The sequence below is a fragment of the Theobroma cacao genome, chromosome 8, assembly GCF_053813885.1.
Source record: "Theobroma cacao isolate CCN51 chromosome 8, ASM5381388v1, whole genome shotgun sequence".
In the NCBI taxonomy this organism is placed as follows: Eukaryota; Viridiplantae; Streptophyta; class Magnoliopsida; order Malvales; family Malvaceae; genus Theobroma; species Theobroma cacao.
This window is the reverse complement of record NC_142646.1, coordinates 2118890-2134870: the sequence shown is the minus strand read 5'-3', so window position 1 is coordinate 2134870 and position 15981 is coordinate 2118890. Positions and strand designations below refer to the sequence as shown.

At 35.6% G+C, this 15981-nt stretch overlaps 1 protein-coding gene across 1 annotated transcript; it reads left to right on the top strand.

Annotated features, from left to right (window-relative positions):
* The first annotated feature begins 1139 nt into the window (after positions 1–1139).
* On the top strand, positions 1140–5013 carry CLV1 (Leucine-rich receptor-like protein kinase family protein). Its single transcript, XM_018126372.2, has 2 exons — positions 1140–3917; positions 4412–5013. The coding sequence occupies exons 1-2, from the start codon at positions 1322–1324 to the stop codon at positions 4762–4764; spliced, it is 2949 nt and encodes a 982-aa protein (XP_017981861.1). The 5' UTR covers positions 1140–1321; the 3' UTR covers positions 4765–5013.
* The last annotated feature ends 10968 nt before the right edge of the window (positions 5014–15981 follow it).

Here is a 15981-nt window from a genome sequence, read left to right as displayed (position 1 = left end):
ACAACAGAAAGTCACTTTGGCAAATGTTTGCTATATATTCTGTCAAAGTCCACGATCCAAGTCGTTGAATTATAAATATCTTTTTGAAATACTTAATACCAACTAATTCTAAATCATACAGGTAGGTGTAGTAACAAGAAGACCCAATATTCGACTGATGAGAACAAAGGGTTTTGCAGCATTGGCGATCAAACACGTGTATTATTGGAAGCAGAGGGTGCACCATACTTCAGTTGGACCATGAACCATTGGATAAGGAAGAGGGGAATGAAGGAAAAAAAAGCAGGCAAGCAAGACGAGAGGGTTGTGTAAGGCATTTGACTATGGTCCCACGACTGGACGGTCCAGATGGGAGAAAAGAACAAAAAGAGTGGACTTTTTAGCTCACAGCCAAACTCCGGGAGTCAGAGGGGAAAAAAGGTCTTTCTTCGGGAAAGGACAGAGACAGCCTTTAAGCTGGGCCCAGCAATACCCCCAAAGCCCATCCCCAGTGTTCCTGATTTCTCCCAAAAGGACAGGATCCACGTTGATATTTGATGATCCCAAAAGCTGAAAGGGGCATACTGATTTTTACCCAAGTGAAGTGACGTACGGATAAAACGACGCTGGCCTGATGATTTTAGCCAAGGAAACGACACAGATCAAGGCCACTCTGAGCCTCAAACTTGTGTATTTTGGTTGTTTTTCCCACTGATAATAAGAAAAGTGAAAAAAAAAAACTGGGAAGCCTTTGCCCCTGACAGCAACTCAGAAGACAGCTGCATTACACTGGGGGCGTGTCATTCAAACCGCCACATCACGCCGTCAAAAACCATTTATCAGATGAATACTTTCAACATTTCACAGTTCTCTGTAAGACCCACGATGATAGTATGATCAAATCGTTTAACTCTGTAAAAAATTTAACGTTCCTGTCTTCCAATGGGGGACCTCATTGTTGACTCACAGAAGGGCTAACGAGCTTGAGAAAGAGCAAAAATCAACGTTAAGTCGCCGTGTTCTACCATTGTCTGATCTTGGAATGTACGGTGGAACCAGCGGCCATACAAAATTGCAGGGTGTGGGGGTTTCATGAAATCCATACTCTCTTTTTCTTTTTTTTTTGTTTCTTTCTCTCTCTGACTTTTCAGCTTTTGTATTTGTTTATTTTGATATTCAAATTTGATACTTTTATGGACTACGATTCTCTTTACAAGGCACTGCACAACTCTACTTAACGTAGCTTGTGAGGATTGAGCTGCATAGAATTAACGCTATAGGGATATACTCATTTCTTCTCTCTCTGTGAGCAAAGAGAGGAACAGTGGAACAAAACTGAGAGATGAGAAGCGTTTGCAGTCATCTTCTGCTCGATATTTCCCTGATTCTTCTGCTATTCTCTGCCAGCAGCAATGGTTACAGTGATCTTGAAGTTCTGTTGAAGCTCAAGTCTTCCATGATTGGACCGAAAGGTTCGGGACTAGAGGACTGGGAATTCTCCTCGTCTCCCTCTGCGCATTGTCATTTCTCTGGTGTTCAATGCGATGAGGAATTCCATGTTGTTTCTCTGAATGCGTCGTTTGCTCCTCTCTCTGGCACCATACCACCGGAGATAGGGCTTCTGAACAAGCTCGTCAACCTCACTATTGCTGCCGCTAATCTTACAGGGAAGATTCCGGTGGAGATGGGGAATTTGACTTCTCTCAAGTTATTCAACATCTCCAACAATGTTTTCAAAGGCAGTTTCCCTGGAGAAATCCTTACAGGTATGACTGAGCTTGAGATTCTTGATGCTTATAACAATAATTTTACGGGTCTTCTTCCCATTGAGGTCGCGAACCTGACGAATATAAAGCATCTATGTTTGGGAGGCAACTTTTTCACCGGAGAGATACCAGAGAAGTACTCTGACATCCAGAGCTTGGAGTACTTGGGTCTAAACGGCATCGGTTTAACAGGGAAAAGTCCTGCGTTTTTGGCTCGTTTGAAAAACCTGAAAGAAATGTACATTGGATATTTCAACGCCTATGTTGGAGAAATTCCACCTGAGTTCGGAACATTGAGTCAACTCCAAGTTCTCGACATGGCAAGCTGCAACCTAACCGGTGAGATTCCTGTGAGTTTGAGCAATTTGAAGCACTTGCACACATTATTCCTTCAACTGAACCGCCTTACAGGACGTATTCCATCCGAACTCTCTGGTTTAATCAGCTTGAAATCGCTTGATCTTTCAATAAATGAACTAACAGGGGAGATACCAGAGAGTTTCTCTGCCTTGCAGAATATTACACTCATACATTTGTTCAAAAATAATCTCTACGGTCCAATCCCGTCTTTCGTTGGTGATTTTCCTCATCTCGAAGTGCTTCAAGTGTGGGGAAACAACTTCACGCGTGAGTTACCAGAGAATCTTGGCCGTAACGGGAAGCTTTTCAAGCTTGACGTTACTTCGAATCACCTCACTGGATTGATTCCAAGGCATTTGTGTGAGGGAGGGAGGTTGGAGACGTTGATTCTGATGGATAATTTCTTCTTTGGTCCACTCCCTCGAGAACTCGGTAACTGCACGTCTCTTACCAAGATTCGTATCATGAAAAACCTTCTCAATGGAACAATTCCAGCTGGAATTTTCAACTTGCCCTTGCTGAGTATTGTCGAGTTGAACGACAATTTCTTCTCTGGTGAACTCCCAACCCAGATGTCAGGTGCTTCGCTTGGCCAGTTAAAAGTTTCAAACAATTGGATCACTGGTAAAATCCCTCCAGCAATCAGCAATTTGCGTAATTTGCAGGTCTTGTCTCTAGAAATGAACAAATTTTCGGGTGAAATTCCTGAGGAAATCTTCAATATCAAGTTACTTTCAAAGATAAACATCAGTGACAACAGTATTACTGGTGAAATCCCTCCTTCGATTTCTCGGTGTACTTCACTTACTTCAATTGATTTCAGTCAGAACAGTCTCACTGGTGAAATTCCTAAAGGAATTGAAAAGTTGAAAGATTTAAGCATCCTCAATTTTTCAAGAAACCAGCTAACTGGTGAAATCCCTGGTGAAATCCGATACATGATAAGTCTCACAACTCTTGATCTCTCGTATAATAACTTCGTCGGCAGAATCCCCAGTGGTGGCCAATTTTCAGTCTTTAACGACACTTCGTTTACTGGAAACCCCAACCTCTGTCCCCCGCGCCACGTTACTTGTCCAGCTCTGATGAACCAAGCTAAAGGGTCAGGTCATGGCCAGGCAGCGTCTTTCACTGCTTCAAAGCTCATAATCACAATCATCACGTCGATCACTGCTTTGTCATTGATAGTTGTCACGGTTTACAGAATGAGAAAGAGGAGGCTTCAAAAATCACGAGCCTGGAAGCTCACTGCTTTCCAAAGGCTAGATTTCAAAGCTGAGGACGTGCTGGAGTGCTTGAAGGAAGAGAACATTATAGGGAAAGGAGGCGCTGGGATTGTCTACCGCGGTTCCATGCCGGATGGCCTTGACGTGGCGATTAAAAGATTGGTGGGTCGTGGAACTGGAAGGAGTGATCATGGGTTCTCGGCGGAGATTCAAACTCTGGGTCGAATCAGGCACCGGAACATTGTGAGACTGTTGGGTTACGTGTCGAATAAGGACACGAATCTGTTGTTGTACGAGTATATGCCTAACGGGAGCTTGGGAGAGATGTTGCATGGGTCAAAGGGTGCACATTTGCAGTGGGAGAGGCGGTATAGGATTGCCGTGGAGGCTGCCAAGGGACTGTGTTACCTTCACCATGATTGCTCGCCACTGATTATACACAGGGATGTGAAGTCGAATAACATATTGCTTGATGAAGATTATGAATCTCATGTCGCTGATTTCGGGCTGGCTAAGTTCTTGCAGGATGCCGGTGCATCCGAGTGCATGTCCTCCATTGCTGGTTCCTACGGCTACATCGCGCCAGGTTCGTGACCCAGACTTTTTTTTTTTTCTTCCTTATTTGGGTGTCATGATGATAAATTTCATACTCCCATAATTACACATTCAGTAAAAACGTGACTTTGAAGTGTGAATTGACCTATCGTTATTTCGCGTCACATGTTCCTGGTTGAAATTTCGGAACTTGGAATCCTAGAATTCATTGGCGATTGTCGATTACTTGAGGATTAAAAAAGGTCGAAAACAGTGTACCATCTGTTGGAAGTTTGGGCCTTGGGGCCTGGGGACATGGATATATGGGCTAAACTAGCAGGTCCTGCATAGATTATAATCTAGTATAGTTTTGCATGCTAGTGATCATGGGCTTTCTGATAATCGTAGGTAGTGGTACAAATTTTGTTCGGGCCCTCCTGATGCCTGATCAGGCATGCATATTCAAACTTAGTGAGGAAATGTAGTCTAAATTCAAAGGTTTTGGTCTCAATTAAATTCTCTCTGGTTGCTGTGATGTACAAGCAGAGTACGCCTACACGCTGAAGGTCGATGAGAAAAGCGATGTGTACAGTTTCGGTGTAGTGCTGCTGGAGCTGATAGCAGGGAGAAAACCCGTGGGGGAATTCGGAGACGGGGTGGACATAGTGAGGTGGGTCAGGAAGACCACATCGGAACTCCCTCAGCCGTCCGATCCTGCTTCAGTGTTGGCGGTCGTGGACCCCAGACTAAGCGAGTACCCACTGACAGGTGTCATCTATCTGTTCAAGGTAGCTATGCTGTGCGTCGAGGATGAGAGCTCTGCCAGGCCCACCATGAGAGAAGTTGTTCACATGCTCACCAATCCTCCACAGTCTGCTCCAAGCCTCCTCAACTTTTAGAAATGCTCTCCATTGCCAATGCTTTCTGCAGTAAATAAAAAACATAGAAACTGGAATATTTTTCTAACCAAGGGTCTTGGGTATTAGAAAAAGGGTCACCCTAACCTTCCATAATGGAAGAAATTGTGTGTTGTGTTACTCTTATTTTTCTTTTTTTTTTTCAATGTAAAATGCTGCTTTCTGTTTTTGTTTGATAAATTAGCGTGTGGAAGTAATTGAAAAGTTGTATATTTGATGCTATTTGCCTTTTTTTTTTGTCTTCTCCTTTTGCATTTTCATGACTATTTCTACTAACTACTATATATTAATTCACTAGTAAATCTCCAAGGAATGCAAAAAATTGCTTTGTTGCCATATGATTGAACTCAACTTAAATGTCCTTAAGGTTATTCATGTTTATATTATAGAAAACAGTTAAAAAATTAATCATTCCCATTGTTCCCCCATTTTTTTAAAAAAAAAAATCATATTCAATTGATTATACCTTTAATTTTATATATGTGCAATTGATTAGACTTTACACAAACCTATAAGTTAGAAATGATTTTAATTAAATTAAATAGAAACTAATTTCTTATCAATTTATGCACTAGACATTCAATTTGAAATGAATCTAACATATTTTTAGATGGATTCTACCATTTACTCCTACAAACCTAGCACCAAAAGACCTTGAAACAATACCAATTATTTCTTTTTTATGATGTGAATAACCACTTTTCTTATTTGTTGTTAAGAGGTAAACTAGGATAGTTATTTCTCAATTGCATATAACATTTTAGATAGAATGCTCTTAAATAATAATCTAATTTATACTCTTAAATATTAGTTCTAATTGAAGGTGAGCTCCATGAAAATAAGAAGCAGCAAGATGGCCCTTGTGCAGCCTCCTCTTGAGATCTGGTGTTGGATATTGGGCTCTAAACCCATTAGAAACAGAAGACCCAAAAACATCCCATCATAATACTGGCCCTTGACCCATTTTATAATTTGACTCTCAAAATCAAAAGTAAGCATTCGAAATAGTTTAATGGGTTTAATTATGAAATATAACAGTCGAAAAAACTGATTTACACTAAAAAATTTAAAATATAATATTTTAAAAAATTTATGAATTATTTAAAAAATTTTATTTTTTATTAAATCAAATTTTTATATTTTTAGTTTTTATCAAATAAGTTTTAATGTTTAACAATTAATTAACTATTATTAATTAAAATGATACTTATCATTTTTATATCATATGATGTTGACGAAAAAAGAAAAAATCTTTTTTGACCATATCATTATGTAGTATGTAAATATATCATGTTAATACTATATGATATAAAATAACAAATGAATTTTGATTAATAATAGTTGAAGTTTTATTCAATATGGTTGTGAAACACTGCTTGTTATGGATATTTTGTTTGGTATTTCTGTATTCACACTTTGTTCATTACGATGCTTGATTTCATACTTGGTATTTTTTCGTTCAATAGAACTACCAGATGCTGTTAATCTATTAAATCTTTTGTTCTGTAAAGTGTGCCTTACACTTGGATTCCCATACCATTGGTGCTGTTTATTCACCTAACAAAACTTAAAAAAAGAATAAGAAACACTGCTTGTTATTTTTAATGTTCATTATTGCTTTCTTCATTTTTTTGAAACTGATGTAAACAATTTGTACTCAATTCCGTAAGACCTTTTTTTTTTTTTTGTCAAAGAATACCTTGAACTGCATAAAAGGATTTCTGTCATTAACAAATAATTCCTGTTACAAATTAAACTTTTCTTTCCACTTGTTGATCATGCATGCCCCTTGTTCGTGCTTTTAGGTCAAAGAGAACAAAGTAGAAAGCATCAAGAAGGACAAGATAGCTACAGAGAATTTGCTGCAAGAAACAAATGAAAAACACTAAGCAGAGCTTGCAGCTCAAAAAGAATTCTATACAAATGCCCTAAATGCAGCGAAGGAGGCAGAAGCACTAGCAGAGGAGTGTGCCAACAATGAAGCCAGAACTGTATTGGAGAGTTGTTTAGGACAGGCTGAAGAACGTGAAGCCATGCTAGTACAGACACTTGACGAATTACGGCAAACCTTAAGCAGAAAGGAGCAACAGGTTTTTTCTTGTTTAAATCAATATTTCAGATTTGATAATGCTAACTGATGAGAAATTTGATGTTATTGTTGTTTTCCGATTATGTAGGCAGTTTTTAGAGAAGACATGCTTTGCAGGAACATAGAAGATCTTCAAAAACGTTATCAAGTGCGCTGAGCTTGTGCTGACTATATAGATATTAAAACCTTTCCTTATACATTTTCTTTCAGAAATTTGTTTCAAGCAGTTCATAGCTTGTTTTCTAGGCAAGTGAGCGTTGTTTTCCAATATTGTTGTTACAGTCTGAGAGGGTTTCGTTTTTTCTTTTCACTTTTTAATACTGAGTGAGCAGGATTAATGTAGCATAGACATCCAAACGGGTTTTCACTTGGAATAATATTTTCTGCTTCAGTATAGTTAATCAATGATATAACCTCTCAGATGTCTCCATACTCTACGCTTTTGTTAACGAATTGCTTAGATTGGCACTGAATTTTGAGAATGGAATTCGAATCGGTAGTCATTCATTGCATCCTCAATGCCAACCCCAACAGATAATCTCCCGTCTTCTTCACAATGCCTCGCCGAGCCCCATTCTCTTCTGGTCCTACACCTCGTGACTGTCAAGCTTTTTTTTTTTAAATTCAAGTCTTTATTTTTTTTTTCATTTTTTAACCGCTTGGTTCCCCCTCGCGTGTCATTCAAACATTTTACTATTACTTTAAAAGCAAAAATCTGATATAGAGTATGCTAAAAAAAATCGAGTAGTAATAAAATTTTGTTCTTTTCTAAGAGATACAGGGATGACTGAATAAACGAAATTGATGGAATTCGATTTAATTTATTTTGTTGTGATTTTAATTGATTTTTTTATGTAAAAGAATTGCAATTAAATCAATAAAAAAATTGATATTTGTGTTAATAAAAATTAAACTAATAATGGAATATTATTAATATGTAAAAAATTGATTAAATTAATTTCGATTATTTTACTTTTAAATGGAATCCATCAAATGTTGACTTTAATAAATCACTCTCAAGTGATAGAAGAGAAATGTAGATGCCACGTGGAGGCCATCCACAAGAATTGCGATTACGGTCGTGGGATGATGTATAACTTAGTTTCAGTTACTCCATTTATTAAAAGCACTGAAGTACACTTAAACCGTCTCAGGGAGAACAATAAAAAGGAAGCCATCATCGAAGGCTCAAAACTGGCCTAGGTTTGACATCGGTAGCTAACGATCGTAGATTTTCCCATCAGGCGGTGTGCAACATGTCTAAGGCAACAAAATCTGACGTGGCAGACACGTAGGACAAAGATTGCCTGTTGATTTTATTTTGTTTTATAAAATAATCCAACTTGGCAATGATAATTATTTTGTTTTCATACCCAGGGTACTGTAGTAGTATAAAATGCACTGTTGATTTGTTAGATTTTATTTTTGCCAAAGAAACACAAAATGCCTCCTGCCCTCCCAAATCTCCTGCCTCAAACCCAACGCTCTTCCTCTCTTTGCTGTTATTTTGAAAACCTTCACCTTCTTCATCACTCTGATCAATGCAAAATTTTATAATGATGAATGCATTTCTGATAGTCCTTAGCAAGGATTATGATACTATTGATTATGTCAGTGCCTCGTTTACGATAACTGGAATGATAAAGGCTCTCTTAAAAACCTGTTTCTTAACAATGACACGTTTTCAAGTCGCTCTGCTTTTCTTATTCAATGCATCCGAGATGATACAAATAGCCATTTCTTCTACAGCTTATAAGATTTTCGTAGTTACTTTGTCTTTTTTTGTTGTTGTGGCTTTATTACAGATTGTAGAGGGATTCTTTTGGTTAGGGAGAGAGGACGTGTTGCAATGAGTGAATCGAGATGCATTAGAGGCAGCAGAGAGGAAGACTAGAGCAGTCCTTCAAGCATAAGTACTTTGGATGGCATGTGGTGAGGGATGAGAAAATGTAGAAGAAGCGGTGGATAACGGCAAATGAGAAAGCCTGAATGGAAAGAATGCTTGGAGTAGTATAAGAAAGCTTTTTAGTAAAATCTCTGTTGGGTTTTTAATGATTTCCCATTACCTTCCAACATTTCAACCTTCAAGGCTCTCATATTTATATTAATTAAGAACACCTTCTTAGAAGTAGTTGGGAGAACACGTTCAATCATTGGAGAATATACTCATCATGGAAGAGCAATTAAAGAACAGTTTATAAAATATTAAGAAAATGGCCATGTGGTTGAGCAGAGGGCATAAGCTTTGGGTAATAGAATAGTGACATTTGATAGTGCGTCACGTGTATTCTTAAGAAATAAAGAAAAATGGATAAAATACATGTACTTCAAGGAAAGGTTAAGAGAAAGTCCTTTTAACTATTTCTATATCTGAGCAACCAAATTAACCTCTCTAGAATATTCCAAATGTGAAGGTAACTTATGAACCCTGCCATTTGTTCAAAGTTACTTTCACTTTCTTGTATAAATAGCTATTACATGCTTGTTCCTCGGTGTTTCTATACTTGTAACGCTCCTTGGGCTTTTCTATGCTTGAAACGCCCCTGCGCTTCTATGTTTGAAACGCCCCTGAGCGCTTCTATGCTTGGAATGTTCCTATGCACTCTTGTGCTTGGAACGCCCCTAGGCACTTCCATGCTTGGAACACCTTTAGACGTTTTTGTACTTGAAATACTCCTAGGCACTTACACGCTTAAAACACCCTAGGCACTTCCAACTTGGAACACCCCAAGCACTTTGACACTCAAAATGCCCTGAGCTCTTTTACGCTTGGAACATCATAATGTAATTTTCTTGTAAACAGTACTTTAAAAATAATAATTAACCAGAATTGGGCATCTACACAAATATACACAGACTAGATATCCTTAATCGAGATTGATTTGATTTTGAACGAAATATTTGGCCTTGTGGAGATCGAAAATACCATCAGAGCTGAGCTTCAGATTGTTACCATTGCAACATGCTGCTAGTGCAGAGCTTCAAGTCGTTACCGATGTTATTCCAACTACAGAGGTTGAAAATGATTCGGATGCTGTCTCTGTCGAAGAGGTGGTTTGAAAACTGTGCAGTTGTAAAAACATTTCAATTTTCTAGATCTGAACAAAAGATAGTAACAAATAATGTGATAGAGCACAAGCTTTTTTTTTTTAAATTTCATTTGTTCATATTATATACTGGTTCACATCAGAGTTACTGGATATGAATGTTTTTTAATACAACCTTAGAGCTACGTCAGAGTTACTAGATATGAATTTTTTTAATAAAACCTTATAATTGGAAATGAATGTTACTGGTTATGAATGTTTTTTAATAGAACCTTAGAGCTGGTACTGTTTAGGTTTCTTATTTCTTGTTCATTTATTTTGTACTATAATTGTGTGAAAATTTTGTTTTTGTAATGGCATACTTCGGTATGACAATTTGTGAGAAAATCCAAGAACAAAAATCTAACAATAAGCTGAATATGTTCAATAATAATCCTTTTTAATACTTATATAATTGTTCTATATGCATCAAGTTTAGAGCTAAAACTTCACATATCCAAATGTTGCCAACGAACTCCATCATGTTCTTTTGGGAGACTTATGATGAAGACATTTCTTCTCTAAGGGAAAGTTCAAGAATCACTACTCTCGGACTCTTGAAGTAGATGAATGTTACTAGAGATACTAGTGACTATCTGTGGTACACAACCAGTTGAGGCACTACATTTTAATACTCTTTGAATTCCTTTAACCAAATTGTTGAATAGCAACTTGACATTCATCAAGAAACCTAATACTTTCTTTAACTATCTGTGAAGTTTGGTACTTGCACTAAAAAAGATTTAAAGGTATTATGACAGAACATTATTAGTATAGATGGACTTACTCATAAAGGTCTGCAAATTTCGTGAAAAGGCTTAATTTGGTCAATACAATTTGCATCAATGTACTTGATGCAATTAACTACCCCCTTTCCCTGCTCTAATGAATTTTCTAGGGATCTTGAGATTGAACTAGACAGAGAAAGGAAGAAACTAGAGATAATCCATGGCCAACAAAATTGTCACATAGAAGCTATCATATGGAAATACTACGAAGAAATCTTTTCCATGTGAATAAGACTTCTTGGTTCAAAATTCCAATCTACTAGTATAAATATTTCTAAATTATGACTGTTGTATAATGCACCACTGAAGTAAACAAAATTGAATGGTGTTGAGAAATTTCTTGTTGATGCCAAGGGGTTTATGCGGTATTCAACAATAGACAAAATTGACTTCAAGGTAAGCTTTTAAGTAGACGCTATCTTTAAGACTTATTTCACCCTTACCACTTGGTATGCAAAGGGGAATAATGCGAATAGTTTTAGGGATACAATGAAACCAACGTGTAACTTCATCTTGCACTTAACGAGAGTAGACCGCTTGATACACTCAAGGGTTTGCGAAGTTGTTTGGCCTTAGAGCCTACTTTTTGCAGCAAGTAGATTATAAGAAATTTGAAAGCTTTTGTAGTTGGTGAGAACTTAAGTGTTCATATAAAACACAACATTTTTCTTTGCTCTTGACTTTTTTGCTCTTGTTTTATCTCTGAATTTTGGTGTGTCAAAATGGTTGGCAACAAGCCCTTTATATAGGCTTTCAAGTGTCTCTTCTTTAAGGACCCAACCTTTTTATAAAGACATTTTTGTCTAAAAAGTATCTCTACATTTTTGTTAGACATAACTTTTGGATAAAGGTATTGTTTCAATAATCATCTTATGAAAAGATAACTATTCATTTCATAAATTATAACTTTTGAGTTATAACTTGAAATAATAACTTTTCACATTTAACTTTTAAGTTATGGTGTCTTTTCAATATGTCTCATAACTTTTGTATATCATTTTTCAAAAGATATAACCATTCGCATGAAAACCTAAGATATAACCATTCGCATGAAAACCTACTTATTATCTAATAGACACATTATGTCACTTTTATGTGACATAACTTTTACGCTAATGATAACTTTTCATCATGTAATATAACTTTTAATTTTGAAAATACATCAAATTTCTCTGAACATGTGAACTCTTTTCCTCTTTCTTTCTTACTTCCTCTGTTCTTTTTTTGGTTGTTCTGTAAATGGTGGGAACATATCTCACTGAGCATTTTAAATTGAGCAGAACAACGATATAGATTGTCTCCAATGTTATGATCCAGCCTTTTGAACCATTGATATGATGGTTGTATTGTTTCTTTTGGTTATTAACATGTCATGTTCAGGATCCCCAAATTCGGCCTTTGGTCCAGGAAGACTCAAAAACTTTGCAGTGGTTGTTTCGGGAGATTCCCTTGTGGGTTAAAAATCCAGATTTTGACCGTGTATGTTATTCTCTGAAATGATTTCTTATTTCTTTTTCCAGGCATTTCCATATGTTTGGTCTCAAGTGTATTAAGTTATGCAACAAGGTTGTAACTGTTTTGTTTCTTCGAAGGTTGACTGGATTAACAAAATCATTAAGAACATGTGGCCTTATCTGGATACGGTACGTGTAACTGCAATGATCTTTGACCTGTTATGGATAGAATATTTGTTTGGCCTTGCTTTTTTGAATTCCTTACTGATTGTTGACACTTCCAAGTTTTCTAGGCAATCTGCAACGCTGCCAAGACTATAGAAAAGCCCATCATCGTTGAGCAAATTCCAAAATACAAAATTCAGTCAGTTGAATTCGAAACATTTACCCTGGGTACCCTACCACCAACTTTTCAAGGTTGACTTCTCTGTCTTGGACACATGCTTCTATACATTCTACAAACATATCCTCAACTGCATACGGCTTGTCAAGCATGTTCTTATAAAACAATCACTTGATCTGAATTCTTTTCTGCATGCAAAGGAGATGACACGGGGACTGTTAAAGCGATTTTCTCCAAGAAAGCGGGGTGGGGGAATGCGAACCTAGCTGAAGTTCTAGCTATTCGAGAGGCATTATTGATCTTTATTGCTTCTGCTTGAGTGTCTTCAGGTGGCGTCATCATAGAATGTGACTCCAAGAACGCCATTACTTGGATTGACAATCCAGATTCCCCACCCTGGTATTTGAGGCAATTGATTCTAAAAATCAAAGCCCTTCGAGGAAAAACTCTTGGCTGGCAGATTACATATATTCCAAGGTCAGGAAATGACAAAGCTGATAATCTGGCCAAGTCGGGTGTGGATAGATCCAATGACTTACTGTGCATTTACCCTTAACTTCTTAACACCATGGTGACAAGAAATGAGAGATCAAGAGGAATTTTGTTCCTTGAACGGTCCCAGGAGAAGTAAGAACAAGAAATAGGCCGTAAGACATGTTTCTTAGCCTTGCTTGTTCTTTTGCAGTGGTTTTTGTGGTTTACTGTTTTGAGTGTGTTGTTTGCCTTGCTCAGATTTATGTTGCTGTTCTAAGAAGGTTACCTGTTGATAATTGTCTTGTTGATTGTTCCAAGTCTGATAGCAGGGTGGTGGACTCTTGTTCTGTGTACAGTATAATAGGTTGCTGTCATGGCTTTTTTTTGTAAGCCATCCTAGGACAGTTTAACTGGAGAGAGGAACACCAGTTGATAATTGTCTGTTTTTGCAAGTAATAGTTCTATATAATGAAATGACCCTCTTTAATCTTAAAAAAAAAAAAAAGGAAAGATACTTATTCAAGGTGTTAGATTATTGTGATAATCATGATAGAAACGTTGTCATTTTTAAAATCTCGTTTTCACAGGTGTAGGACTTTAGATTGAAAAGAATGCAGCATGCTAGATGTCTTGGTTTTGCTTTAGACTAGATTTTGGATTTTGATGTATAACCCTCTCATTTGCTATGTGACAAACAACTAATTTTCAGATTGAAATAAAGTTTTGCATAACTGAGATTACTCCAACTTCCATAAAACTTGACTGTCAGGGTCTGTAAGGAAAATGAGTCTGAACAATGGCCATTAGGCTTCAAATTATGTGGTTCTGATGTTGCTTGCTTATATCCTTGCTCAGATGCACGAGTCTGTGTTTTGTTCTTTTTCTTCTCCCTTGTAATTATAGCACAAAATTTTATTGAGTTATACATATTGTTGATTTCATTATATGCCAGGAATGAAGGTCTAGGTCACTGATGAGAAGGAACTTATTATGGAACCAGCAGTTAAATGTAACAACCATCAAGCACTAACTCATAACATCGTTTAACTTAGTTTTCTCCACCGTTAAACTGTCATAATATTTTTCTTTTGATTCAACACCTAAAATTAAGAAATTGTCCCAAATATATCAACCCATATTGTTATTCAATAATTTAACTTTTACCAACCTTTTATCGATATAATATTTCTTTTAATTCAATAATTTTTAATAAACTTAAAAAATATCAATATACAAACTCAAAAACAAGTATAAATTTCAGTATAAAAACCAAGAAATTGATAAGTCACCCAACACGAATTTACCATAAAAATCAACATAAATATTGTACCTATAAAAACCAAGACCCAACAGGTCCGTAATAACTAAAGCTCAAAAAACCTATCAGTAGAATAATTTTTTTTTTCAACCAATTATTATCAAACTTTATGAAAATACAATATATAAAAAATTTAAAACAAATGCAAACTTCAATTTAAAAGCCAAAAATTAATTCCAATTAACCCCATACTATACTATACATATTAACATATAAGTTACAGTTATAAAAACCAGTTTAAACCTTTAATAAATTAAAATAAGGCCCTAAAGAGTCTTGATTAGGTGACAAGTGCTACCCAATCACATTAATAGTATTTAATACTATGTGTTAGACATAGATAAAGCAAACCACGTCTTGCTTGTTTCCTTTTTCGTCTTAAGCCCATTGTTTTTGGTCCTGTATGCTAGCCAGGCACAATTTGAGAATTGAAATTAAACTCGAATAAATTTGGGCTTTCTATAAAGCCCAATTATCATTAGTAATATTAAGTGAAAAGAAACCGTACATGAATTACATGGCATTAGTATTAATTAGCCTGGAAGCTCACTGCTCTCCAAAGGCTCAATTAATTTGATGTATTTAATTTTACTTTTGAATCAAAATTCACCTAATTTTTTCTTGTTTCATCAAAAATAAAACATTTAAAACCCATATAGTCACCAAAATATCTTCACCACAAAAGATATTATACACAAATGTCAACTAATTAAATATTTTCAAAAGCTAAAACAACGATAAAAACCAACAAAAATAAAGTTTAAATAATAAATTATATAGAAATATACACAAAACAAATTTTATTAAAAAACATGTATTAATATATTTTAAGTAGTAACTAATAATAATAGTTTAGATTGATCAAATAAATTAAAATAATCATTCTATGATGAGATTGAACTGAAATATGGGGAAGAAGAAATTTCGATTGGTCAAAAGACCTCTCTAGCTTTTGTATTTTTTAATTTTGTTCAATTTAATCTCTGTATTTAAAATATAAGCAATTTAGGTTCTTAAATTTGAGAATTGCATCAATTTAGTCTCTCATCCTATCAGCATCTAATTTTACCGTTAAAAAATAACATCGGGATTGATGTGTCGCATTTTGATGACGTGGCATGCCACGTGGTGCGTGAGTGATGACGTGGTAATGTCATGTGGCACTATACGATGACATGACATTAGCATGCTGACATGGCAATGCCATATGGTAGATCAAAAAAAAATTCAATAAAAAATTTTACCAATTCAAAAGGATTAAATTGTAAAAAAATATATAGTACATGGACTAAATTGAACACAATTGAGATGTTGAGGGACTAAATTAAAAAAATATTTTAAAAATACAAATCTTTAAATAAATTATTGATACACTTATTAATAAGCTAAATATTTAAGATTTATAATGTTAAAATATATATTTTCTTACTTGATTATTTGATTATAGAATATGTAAATTAATTTATATTTTTTACAAAACTTAAGTTTGAATACTCATTCTATAAAAAGAAATTGAAAAAAATTTCATATCTAAAGTTAAATTTAGATAAATAACTTATATTACATTAAGATAAAATAATATAAAATGACTAAATAAATTTTTATCTTCTATTTATAATAGTATAAAAATTTAAAATTTATTTAACT